Source organism: Ilyonectria robusta, assembly GCF_021365365.1.
Source record: "Ilyonectria robusta strain PMI_751 chromosome Unknown BGZ61scaffold_35, whole genome shotgun sequence".
NCBI lineage: Eukaryota > Fungi > Ascomycota > Sordariomycetes > Hypocreales > Nectriaceae > Ilyonectria > Ilyonectria robusta.
Genome location: NW_025764469.1, coordinates 340,686 through 353,036, shown reverse-complemented (window position 1 = coordinate 353,036; position 12,351 = coordinate 340,686). Strand labels below are relative to the sequence as shown.

At 48.6% G+C, this 12,351-nt stretch overlaps 4 protein-coding genes across 4 annotated transcripts; 2 read left to right on the top strand and 2 right to left on the bottom strand.

Moving 5' to 3' along the window:
- Positions 1-2,395: 2,395 nt before the first annotated feature.
- BGZ61DRAFT_293410 (uncharacterized protein) lies at positions 2,396-2,974 on the top strand (the record flags this gene model as incomplete). The annotated part of the gene is made up of 1 exon (XM_046238601.1): positions 2,396-2,974. A coding segment is annotated over one exon (579 nt), but the record flags the coding sequence as incomplete, so codon positions are not given.
- A 1,219-nt stretch (positions 2,975-4,193) lies between these two features.
- BGZ61DRAFT_368721 (uncharacterized protein) lies at positions 4,194-4,988 on the top strand (the record flags this gene model as incomplete). The annotated part of the gene is made up of 1 exon (XM_046241913.1): positions 4,194-4,988. The coding sequence occupies one exon, from the start codon at positions 4,194-4,196 to the stop codon at positions 4,986-4,988; it is 795 nt and encodes a 264-aa protein (XP_046096429.1).
- A 1,968-nt stretch (positions 4,989-6,956) lies between these two features.
- BGZ61DRAFT_463696 (ankyrin repeat-containing domain protein) lies at positions 6,957-8,790 on the bottom strand. The gene has a single exon (XM_046247429.1). It carries the CDS (start codon positions 8,757-8,759, stop codon positions 7,281-7,283), a length of 1,479 nt encoding a protein of 492 aa, XP_046096428.1. The 5' UTR covers positions 8,760-8,790; the 3' UTR covers positions 6,957-7,280.
- Positions 8,776-11,682, bottom strand: BGZ61DRAFT_402785 (nucleoside phosphorylase; the record flags this gene model as incomplete). The annotated part of the gene is made up of 4 exons (XM_046243096.1): positions 8,776-9,468; positions 9,518-10,343; positions 10,533-10,847; positions 10,920-11,682. Coding segments are annotated over 4 exons (2,595 nt in total), but the record flags the coding sequence as incomplete, so codon positions are not given.
- Positions 11,683-12,351: the final 669 nt, after the last annotated feature.

Genomic DNA, 12,351 nt, shown 5'->3' with positions numbered 1-12,351 from the left:
ACTACATATGACTCTCGTTCCGAGGTTTCACAAAGAACGTCCCGTGCCTTGAATCCGAAACCGCCGGTCACAGCCCCGACAAGGGGATCACAATCTCGAGACCCCGGGATAACGCCAAGTAAAGTTCTGAGTACACAGCTTAGTGCTGGGGCTTTTGTTCCCATCAATACTGAAGCCAACTCCTCTACGCCTCCTATCGGCCAGCTACAAGCGACAAAGCCTCAGGTTCCCCAAGTTCCAACTCCCGATATTCCACCTGCAAATACGAAGATTTTTAGGCGATCACACTTAGGAACACTCTACAGATCAGACTCGGCGACAGTCTACTTAATACGCGAGCCATTCTTGGTTAGATCCCCAGTCAAACCACTAGTCAAACCTCCCGTCAAACCCCCGACCAGACCTCTATTTCCATGCAGCATTCAAATGCAAACGGGAGAGCCACGATTTGGCCAGCCGCCGCATGAGGTCCCCCCATACTTTCTGAAACGCCTGCGAGAATTGATGGGAAGCCGAGATGAAAACCCCCTTATATCTAAATTTCTTATAAAAGGCCGTTACCTCTGCCCTTGGTGCCAAAGAAAATATCATCGCACCGTCAGTTTTACGGATCATCTGGTCTTAAATCATATCAGGTCCACCGATCCGAAGGTTGTATCACGATCCGAGCTTGACTCTAGCGTCGATAGCGATATAATCGACTTGACTTCCGAATCATAGGAAATGTCAATAGTGTTAATACTATTTCTCTTGCTCAATTCATGGTGATCCTCTAGTGAATTCTGGTCTCAAGCTCGAATAAACTAGAATACTCGTAGAATTTCCTACACCGTCACGTTCGAGAGCTGGCACCGTACTCCAGTGATTTGACCTGCTCGGAACTGATTTCCAGGCTTAATCAAACATGAATTCCACGTGTCTTTTATTCCTTGAATGCCCAGACGGAAAATCGGTCGATCAACCTCTTCCTGGACATACCTGGGCATTTGAGCTAACTCATGAGTTTCGACCCTTTTAACTCACCCATATGAGTTTCGGTCTCACCATACCTCACTCATGAGTTTAACTCAGACTCATGAGTCAACTCACGTAGTTTGGTCATGTGACATCGCCTACTTCCTAAATAGGAAGTTAGTGATAGAAATCTATGGTAACTTATTGAATGAAAGTGTGAAAAATCACCGTGCTACTCCATATCACTAATATCTATATCAATATTATAATTAGCGATGTCCGGATCGCATACGTGCCCCAGTCCACCATGCCGAGTCCCTATAATATGCCCATTCCGCATCCAGTTGCCGAGACACTCAACTTCCTGATCCGCTCGCACGTCATCGACAGCCGGTCCCATGATGTGGTCCTACGCGCGCCCGAGAAGGTCCTTTCTGGCTCTGCTGACTGAGGGTTTATCGAGAGTATATCGATGGCCATACGGCTAAGGCGTGGAAACTGTCGTCGTTGTTCAATGCGACACCACCACTCTAGAGGTTCGCAATCAATCTTTGTAGCTGCGAAGGCGGCTTCCCTAGCGCGGATGGGATATCCTCTGCAGTAGTTTCAATGTCCCCATCGATATTGATATTGACATTGTATTCCTCCTCCCATATTTGCTGCACACTCACAATCGCTGGATTAATCCATACACTCTTCCAGTTCTTATCCAAGTATGTTTTTCGACAGCGTGGATTGAGGAGAAGAGCGGCGACGTAAACGGGAGCCTCATCAGACATAGTGTAGTATTTATGGAGTACAAACCATCCCATCTTGATAGAATGGAACTTGCGGGTATCATGGAATTCCGGTGTCGAGTAGTGTATCTAATAAAGGCAATTGCTAGACGGGCATGATGTTTTGCTAGCCGGGCATGATCTTACACGGGCATGACTTTTCTCCCCCTCTTATTGGCTCAAAAAAAAATGTTAGTACCATCGAATTCTGCCACCTCCACTCCTTGTACTCCTTCTATTCAGCTCCTTCAAATCTTTACCCCTAGAAGCAATCATTACTAGCATATACCAATAACCATTCCTAGAGCCTACCCCCCCGGGCCTTCCCCCCCGATTCAATATGCCAAGTCAACCATATACCCACCCTGAGCAGGATGTTAGGGCTCGAAGATCCCGAAGTCGAAGCCGAAGCCCGAGCCCCAGCGATCAATTGATCCCTTCGAAGCGCCGTCGCGTCGAGCGCGAAGCCGACCTACCGAGTCCATCGCACCTTTTCGAGTCCACCGCGCCCTTCGAGTCGTTCGACAATAGCAAGCAACATCTCTCCATTCTACGGTATCGGAGACGATAATGCCCTCGATAATCTCTTCGCATCATATCCGCAAAGGTTCTCTGATGTCCCCAGACCACATGGCCAGCGAGGCATGAATGAGTCGACCTAGTCGATGCGTAACGATCACGAGATTTATTTCAACACCGACCTCACCCTGGTATCATCATCTGTTCGTCGAGTAACAGGACTGATTCCGGGTGAATACCCATATTCATTATCATCTCCTTCATCCCCTACACCCGGCTCTCCACTATCTTCAACATCTTCCATACAAGGACCCCCTCAAGCAACTAAAGCCGAGTTTCAGTCTGCTCTAAAGCTTGTACAAGAGGTCATTGGAGAAGGTCGGCGCCTTACATTCGACCTCGCCCGTCAATACGAACGTGTACACCAGTGGCGGGAGAGATGGGGCTGGTCGCCACTTAGCCCAGGAGCTTATGAACCCCCTCCTCTATACTCTCCGCCACGAAATCCACAATCAACATCAAGTCCTCCCGTGACTACACCTCCCAATATATCCATACAATCCTCGATCTCGCCAGAGCCAGAGCCAATACCCAACCCCCCTATTCCAGGTGATGCTGCCCCAGATGCGGAGACCCTCTTCAAGACAATAAACACCTTTGCTAAGGAGCATGGATTTGGTATCATTCGGCGACATGGATATCAATATCAAGGCCGGAAGATGAGATATACATTTCAATGTGATCGATTTGGACAACCAAGGCCTACTGAAGGCGTTGGACTACGACAACGGAAGTCTCGAAAATGCGGCTGCAGGTGGCAGGTTATTGCCGAAGCCCTTGAAGAGGGGAAGTGGTTCTTACGACAGCACCCAAATATAGAACACAGCGAACACAACCACGGACCCAGTCTCACCCCATCAGCGCACCCTACCCATCGACGACTGACTTCACCTATCAAGGCCACTGTTGAAGCTACAAGTCGACGGGTTGGTGTGCGTGCTCGCGATGTACAAGCGGTTGTCAAAGATCAGCATCCAGATACCAGTTTCACTCAAAAGGATATCTACAATGCCCGGGTCACGATCAATCGCGATAAGTTAAGTGGGTATACCTCTGCTGCAGCACTTATCAAGCTTTTCGATGAGAGTGGAATCCTCTACTTGGTAAAGTGGGCAGATGATGAGCCAAATCGAATTGTTGGCTTAATATGGACCTTCCCTTATTGCCTTCAGATGTGGAAGCGCTTTCCAGAGGTCATCAGCTTCGATAATACATACAATACCAATCGATTCAAGCTGCCTCTTTTCCAAGCAACTGGGCAAACATGTTTGGGGACTGTCTTCAATGCTGCGTTTGGTCTGATTGATAATGAGAGAAGGGAAGGATTCCAATTCCTTGCAGAGGGCTTTCGACAGCTGATTGATGAGCAATCTATCAAAGACCCAACTATTATCATGACAGACTTTGATAAGGCAATGAAGGCAGCACTAGACGATCAGTTTCCCAAGTCACAGCAGCAATTGTGCATCCACCATATCAACTCAAAAGCAGAAATGGCTTAAGACTTCTGAGCCTACTAGCAGCTCAGATATCAGCGATGTTGAAAAGTCCCCTCAGTATGAAACTCAACTCAGCTTAAATGATCGAGCACTGGTTGACAATTCAACAACCGACAAGATTCCTCATACCTATCGGGGTATCTTCCAGATGTGGAAGGTTGTACTGTTTGCTGATGATGAGGCAGCTCATGAGGAGGCTTGGAAAATGCTATGCAAGGAGTTTGATGATCAACGACCAATCTTGCGTTACTTATACGGTACTTACATGCCTGTAAGAGCTCAATGGGCCCGCTGCTTCATCTAGACATACCGTAATTTCGGTATTCGTGTCACATCTGGCACGGAAGCAAGCAATAATAATGTCAAAACCTATTTGCTTAATGGCATGAGCAACCTCTTTCGTCTTGTTGAGGCAATGCAGGATATGATGAGGGATCAAGAGCGCAACTTCTTGGATAAGTGTGCAGCAGACGAAGTGCTTACTGCACGTGACCTTACTGGACCAAGTTCAGAGTACCTCGGCGAACTACGGATAATGATCTCTTCAAAGGGCCTGTCTTTAATACAGAGACAGTATCGCATTGCACGCAAGGCAATGCCAACTGCAAGGAACCCCTTTCCAACCCCTCTTCAAGACTGTGGCAGTAACTGTTATATCTCAACAGAGCTTGGCATCCCGTGTTCTCATACAATTTATGAGAAGCTGGGTTCAGGTATACAGTTTACAAAGTGGGAAGTCCATCCACACTGGCGACTAAGAGAATCATCATCAAAAGATCCGTATCGTCGTATCCTCGACCCCAAGATTACTTTATCTCTTCGTGGCCGCTCAAGAAATACACCACAAGCCATGCCCTCAACCCTGGCTATTAGTATGGACAGTCAATCCCAGCTGGCCAATACTGAGACACCTACCGATACATCAGCAAGCCAAGTGGGAAGGCAGGTAGCAAAGCGTAAGCGAGGTCGGCCAGTGGAAAGCCGAAATCAATCTACGTTAGCAAGGATCGAACAAGAGACAAGCCAGCAAGATAGGTCAGTTGCACGAGTAACCCGCAGCCAGTCAGCTGTACTTGGTCCTGGACAACTCACTGGGGTACGAGCCACTGGTCGAAGACTGCAGCCGAATATCCGTAGAATAAGAAGTCAATGGGAGCTGATAAGCAGTGATGAGGAGTGATATTATGTTAGAATTACTAGGCATAGGTAGAAATACCGTATTCTCTCAATAAATTGGCACACTCTAGCGTCTCCACGTTTGGGCTTCTCAGCGAGTGACAGCCCGTTAAACCGGATTACTTCAGCAACCTCTGTCGGCAGCACGTGATCTATATTGACGCTAAGCTGTGCCAATTTATTGAGAGAATACGGTAGTAGGATTTTGATCCCTCGTAGTTGAGCTGAAAATTCAATTACTAGTGATTAAAATTATTCAGCCCGAAGGGCGTTTTATTCAGCCCGAAGGGCGTTTTACTCAGTCAGAAAGAATCGAGCATAAAACCTCCTGTGGTTGGCTAATTGGCCTGGCATGTGCTCAACTCGCGCGCGAATTGGTCGACCGTTAACGCCACCAAATGAAGGCATCGCCACAAACCACCCCCTGAGCGTTGACTAGGTAACTCGCTAGCTTGGCAAACCCTCCAAGAGCTTTCAGTTCTTCTTTCAATGTAATCAATTTGTTGGGTTGCTAAGCACGATCCTCACTGAATAACCCCCGTGCCCCTTACTCCTTACACTAACCTTCGTGGCAGCTGCTTCCCTTTTCTGTCGAATCTATCAAACTCATCAGGTTGCTAACAGTATCTAGGTTCACATATTACCTCCGCAGCCAGCCTACCTCTGAAGATTCCCCGGTTACTCTGCCTCCGGAAAGCAGTGCAGTTTACTCCCTGGCCATTCAGACGTGATCTAACTACCTCAAAGACAGCCTCTCCATCGAGATCTATCACGGTATTGGACGTAAGCCTTCTTTGGAATCCTTATCCGTTGGAAAACTGCCCTCTAATGGGCATGGTGGCGGATTCTGTGATAATGTGCCCAGAGTCTGTTTTGGACCAGGTATGTGCTTTGAAGAGGGATGATGGGAAAGAGGCAATGGTATTTACTATTCCAGATGCTGAGGACGAGGCGATGATAAGAAGAATTCAACATCGTGCTGCGTTTCTAGGGACGGGACTAAGAAAGCGGTATTATTCTGGATCAGATGGCAAAGTTATCACGCAGTTGGCGTTATAGTAGGAAGTCTGTATTGGCAGGTATTCCCTGGTTTAGGGATTTCGTCGCGTTTCTTTGCTTTAGCAAAAAAGGCAAGAAGCCGATTTCGCTGCACATCCATGACGCGAGAATTTCTAAAAGTCGTTTCTGGAAGGATATGGATACAGTGGCAGATGATTGTAGTGGCTGAGAGAGAAGTTGCTGGTGGAAATGTGGCTAACTGCTTGGTTTTAATTGGCTGAGTATAAATGAACACTACTAGGGTGGCAGAAAATGAACTCCACCCCCAGGAAAGTGGGGCTTGAAAATGAACTCTAGTAGAGTTCTGAGGTTACAGCATCTGTAGGGTATTTACCCTTCGGGCTGGATATTCAGCCGTTAAGTCCCTTGCCTTGGCAACTTAACGGGTGTTCGAAGTATTTTACTATTACACTCAATCACACACAATCATAATATAGTGATAGTGCCATTAGGTTGTCTTAGGTCAATATGACCTAATGGTACTACCACTGTGCAGTTCTAAGACGACCTGATGGTACTATTGCTGTGCAGTCCTAAGACAACCTGATAGTATTAATATTAAATAGAAATATATAAAGAATAAGCTTATTTCATCAAGTAAGTGAGGAAGGAATAGGAAAATATATTTCATCAGATATCAGATGAAGAAATGGTGTTTGTTGTTTCATCTATGGATTTAGTACGGGTATAACTGCTGTTAGTTGGATTGGCTTCACCGCCTTTGGTTGTATGTATAGCAAGAAATTTTTGAGCCAATAAGAGGGGGAAAAAAGGTCATGCCCGTGTAAGATCATGCCCGTCTAGCAAAACATCATGCCCGTCTAGCAATTGCCTATATTATTAGCAACACTGTTGCTTCTTCCATGGCGAAATGCTTCCACGTTGATAAAGGGTACTTTTCGCTACACATTCCAAGCATCTTTAAGACCCAATGCGAATAGAGGTCTTGCTTAAATTGTTACATAGAAATAGCATCGTTCTATAAGACATATAAATATAGTGGGAAGAGATTAAGCTTCTTGAAAAAGGCTAGCAGATTGATAATAGCGTAAATGCAGTCGACTAGTTTGTACTTGGTGCTTTCTATCCGTATGAAATAATCAAAATCATTAAATTTATTTCCTGAGCTTGGAATCTCCAACTCTAACACATATGCGGAGCTGATACTGGCCTTCTATTTCCTCGATTGGTGGGTAAATGTATATAAAGGCTTCGAATCATGCTCGCCCATAATACCTCAGCACCGCACGGTGTCTGTTCCCGCGCCTGCCGCTGCGCAACAGGCCCCATGCTTCAGAAGCAAATCGATGATAGCTTGGTACGGCCGTTCTAGGGGTTTTTTAGCCTTCGAGATAGCCTCTTCCAGCGGCGTCCGACCACGGCTATTACGCCTGTTAACCGCGGCTCCTCTTTCTAGAAGAAGGTCAACTATGGCTTTATTACCCATCGAGACAGCAAGGAACAGGGCCGTCTGCCCACTGGTAGGATTGGGCGAGTCCAAATCAGCTCCAGAATCGAGTAGTTGTCTAACAACATAATGCTGGCCTTTTTCAACGGCTTTCTCGAGTGGCGTCATGCCATCGGAGAGTTGAATGTTGGGGTCAGCGTTGTGTGCAAGGAGAATCTTGACCCCTTCCTCGCACCCCGATGATATCGCAGACATTAGCGGTGTTTTCCCGATTTTGCCTGTCCAGTTGGCGTCGGCGCCGGCAGTGAGCAACATGCGGGCCATGTCAAGTCCAGATGGACGGCAAACAGCCCTCATCAGCGGGGTTTCGGTGTCATCGGGGCAAACCTGATCTACCCTGATGTGTTTGCTTGCGAGCAAGAGCTTTACCTGGTCTGCTCTTCCTTGGTTTACAGCGTGTTGCAGAGGTGTTATCATCCTCAGGCTCTTCCACCCGTATCCGCCCAGAGCATTTGGATCAATCGCATCTGCTGTGAGCAGGGCTTTGAATGCATCTGTGCGCCGCTCACTATCACGTAGAGCATGCCAGAAAGACGTCCAACCTTGGTCATCCTTGGAGTTGGTATCCACCCGCCTGTCTGACAGCAGCCGCTGAACCACGGCGTCATTGCCCTGTATGACAGCACCCATCAACGGTGTATAGCCCCTATTTGTCCTGGAATTAGGATCCACGTCTTGTTTCGTAAGTAGCAAATCCACTACTGAGGTGCAACCTTTCCACGCAGCAATGAATAGAGGCGTGGTACCTCCATTCGCAAGGCGGATATTTGGCTCGAGCTTGGGGTGCTCCAATAGCAGCTTCACCACCGCGGCGTGCCCCTTCGCTGAGGCGCACCATAGCGGCGAGGCACTGAACTGTGGATCTGGCAAGTTAGGATTAACGCTCTCGCAGGCGAGAAGCTGTGTGACGACTGACGCCCGTCCACTCCTAGCGGCATGCCATAGTGGTGGCGCAGGGTAATCACCCGCTGAGGAGGGCACGTCCCTTACGGCATGCAGAAAATACGACGTCCTCTGGCGATCATCTCCAAATGGTAGCCATTGCCTTGGGGGTAGTTGAGGCTCACCCTGGGCATCGGGTTCAACGCCTTGTGCTGCGAGCAGCTGCTCCACAATCTGATCATTTCCATGCTCAGCTGCCCAAGATAAAGCCGTACGCCCATAGTTGTCTTGTTCGTTTGGGTCGTGGCCTTGGCTCAATAGCTCGTTGAGATAACCCCTCAAGCGGAACTCTGCTGCGACGTGCATTGCTGATGTCTGAGGAATTGGAAAGGGCGACACCGAGAGAATCCAGTGATCCCATTCCCAGAAATTGGTTGCTTGGACAGAGGCCATGAGTTTCTCCTGGTGTTGCAAAAAATTGATGATAGTCTGGTCCTTTCCCGGGAGACTGTGATTGGCGTAGTAACCCCAGTTTCTTGCTGCATGGTTGCATAAAGGGTACAGTCTCATACGATTCTCAAAGTCATCAGCCGTCGTACAGCACCCGCTATTGAATGTATCGAAAGAAAGATAGGTTATGCAGGCTTTTGCCATTGATGCCTCACCTGTCGGGAACCACTTGTCTCCCGCCACGGAGAAGTAGTCATGCGTAGTGTAATGGACTAGGTGGACGGTGTTGGTTTCATCAATTGCCACTAGGCCGCCACACATCGAGACCATGTCCTCAGTTGCCGGAAGATTCTCTCTATCCAGGTCAATCGAGTTCTCTTCCACCGCAAGAGCGTGTTGAAGCTGTTCTGTAGTGAGGGATTCGATTGCAAAGGCCAGCCAGGAAAGGACCTTGATCGCGAAGTCTCTGGAGGCTGGTACCTGGCACAGGACTCTCTCCATGACCATGTCATAAGCGCGGCCATATGCATCAGACCCGCCGTTAAGCTTCTTCAGAGCTGTGCGGACAATTTTCGGAGATGGCATGCCATCCAAAGAGTCTGTGTGGAGTTTGGCGAGCAGGAACCTTGTAAGGCTATCAGTATAGATCAAAGGGGAAGAAAGAGTGTACTTGCATTCCCCGAGCCGCGTGAGCAATTTCTTTCTTGGCCTCCTCTTGCAAGCTTTTGTTGCGTCCAACGACTCCAGACATGCGAGGTAAACAACTGTCGAGGTACAGACGAATATCTTCATCCACGGCACTAACTGGTAACTCGATACTGTCTTCAAAGTTGCGTCTAATATCAGGTAGATCTCTCGATGTCACGAAAATGTTTACTCCACTGACGGCCTGTAACTTCTTGATCTCGGACAGAAACAGGGCTCGCTGACCGTCAGAAGTTTGGAATTCGTCAAGGGCATCAACAACAATCAAGACTCTCGAGTAGATATTGCAGACAGATTGCAATGTGCTGGACAGCTCGTCGAGCAGAGGCCGTGTTCTGTTTGATTTATGGGCTTTATAAAGACTCTCCACGCTCTCGGGCAATGACGGCCGGTTTTGTGCGAGTTGCTTCAAGATGTTTGCCAGGAGAGCATCCGCATTCTGTTCTTCATGCTGCTTGTAGTTTAAGTAGACGTAAGCAATCCTGACAGTATCATCGGATTGAAATTGTTGGATCAAGTGTGCGATGGCGATCGCCGCGAGAGTCGTTTTACCGGCACCAGGAATTCCTGGACTGAAGAGTGTCATTTGTTTGGTCTGTAGCCACTCGTTGAACTGAGTGGAGTTCAGAAACCACTGTCCCGTGCCAACTTGGTGTCGTTTGATATGGTAGACCTGCTGTTTCGCATAGTCAACCTGACTGAGCCAGTCGAGGATGTACTGATGCTCTTGGTTGCGTTGTTCGGAGTGGATCTTGTTGACTGTAGTCGCCACTTCCTCGAGTTGATGGCTCAAGTCTAAAGCAAACGGAACACATTAGTTAATGACAATCAAATTGAGGGATGGCTCGGAAACACAACAGAAGAAGATTCTCGGTAAGTGATTAAACACTCCAAACCTGACACATGGGAAACGATCCATTCCATCAAATATCAACAAGTCCAGTACAGAATAAAATATGTATCAAGAGGAGGTATAGGCCTTACTGTTGATTGTCGGCATATGCTGAACTTCCTGTGGAGGAACAGTAGACAATAGCTCCTTCGCAAATGCTGCCGCCACGGCTGCCGCGTGCTCTTGCCAGGCCTTGTTCTTGTGAGAATCGGCATAGTCGCATATTCCGCGGATTATGACACATGGAAAGTCATTCATGAGACCTGCCGCCTCCATCTCGACGCAAAGAACGTGTCCGCCCAGGCTCCGATTCAGATCGTCCCGGAATCCGGCGTCCTTGATGACTCTGTTGCCGGATGCGATCAGCCCGTAATGAACAACCATGTCCCTTGGCTTTCTTTTCATGACTCTGCGCTTATCACAGAAGCTACAGTCGCTCGAGCCCTCGTTCTCATCCCCATCGGACATAATGGCGTCACTGGTGTCGTTCCTCTGTCCGTCATCCGACGCTGCTCCAGAACTGGCGACAGGGTCTGTGAGAGCCATAGTCGATCGACCCAAAAGGAATCCAGTAAGGGCAGATATGATCTCCCAGAGTATTGCAATGAGTCCACGCTGAACACCCTGAGACCGATGGTGACTGTTGGCAGCAAATAAAACGTCCTCGAGCGAATCAGATCGACAATATTTTGCCGCAAGCCTCGACCAGTTCTTTTCAAGATCGTCGAGATACTGAGGAATCTGAGAACCCTGCATCTCATGCCGGGTCTGCAAGGTCGTCAAAGCCGTCAACAGAGCAGTCGGGGGATTGTTCAGCGATTGCGTTCGCTTGAACTTTCGCTCTTGCTCAACCTTGCCCATGTCCCACTGGACGACCCCAGGAAACTCGGCTATTGGCGTGCTGACGACGACATCGCCGAGCCGGACTTTGGGAGGAATACCACCACCGATACCCACCATAAGACCGAACTTGATAGACGGAAATGTGGAAACCATCTGGGTAGCGACCGTCGCCGATGAGTTGTTGCCAACCCTGCCGAAAGGGAGGCAAGCAATGACGATGTTGTGGTTGTCGATGGAGCCAAGCGTGTATGTGTTGTTGTCGGTGACGGGCTTGGAGAGGGGGCCGTGTTGGGCATCCAACATGGCTGTCGCCGCCGTCTGCTCCTTGGCAAGAGCGCAGACCCAGCCGACTGTGTAATCATCGTGTGCTCGTGGATTCGGACCCGCCTCCAGAGTCATGGCGATGGAGTCAAGGTGAGCCTGCCAGCGAGCCGGTCGCTGTCCACTCTCTTGAACAAGGATAGACTGGGGACCCGGAGATGAGGGAATTGTCGAGAGATCACGGACAACAAAAAAATCTCAGCTGAGCAGGCCTGTTTTTATGGCCCAGGTCATTGGGCCTACTCAAGCATGCATGACAGAAACGGGGCCGTTTCCACTTTCGGACCAATCACAGCTTTTAGAATCCTCCCCCATTCCGTCTTGGGAAACGGGCCCCGTTTCTGATCGGGGCATGTTTAGCGAAACAGGAGAGGCAAACCGGTCGCGGTTTGCGCAAAGGAGCCTTGAGGAACGAAGTTGGCTATGGCCAATTTAACTTTCCTTCATCAACTCTGATCACACCTTCCAGGTTCGAATCTTGCGTGTTGCGAAAGTGTTTGCAGTAGGTAGCGTCGTGGTGGGAGGTGCTTGCTTTGTCAATCGGCATATGATATAGCTTGAGCTCCTACCCTAGAATGTTTTGCATTCCGAGCTATGAATAGTTGAGATGGCAGAGATCACTGGAAGCCATTCTGGACGAGCAGGTGGGGTGTATGAAGATATTGGCCTGTTAGGTTTATGGGAAAAAGGAGGGGATTAGGCGATGTATGGGATGTAAAGCTATAGAGTACTGTGAGAAAGAGTATC

Excerpts from the sequence above, each read along its gene's own strand:
- BGZ61DRAFT_463696 (XM_046247429.1), bottom strand. The coding sequence starts at position 8,759 with ATGCACGTCGCAGCAGAGTTCCGCTTGAGGGGTTATCTCAACGAGCTA.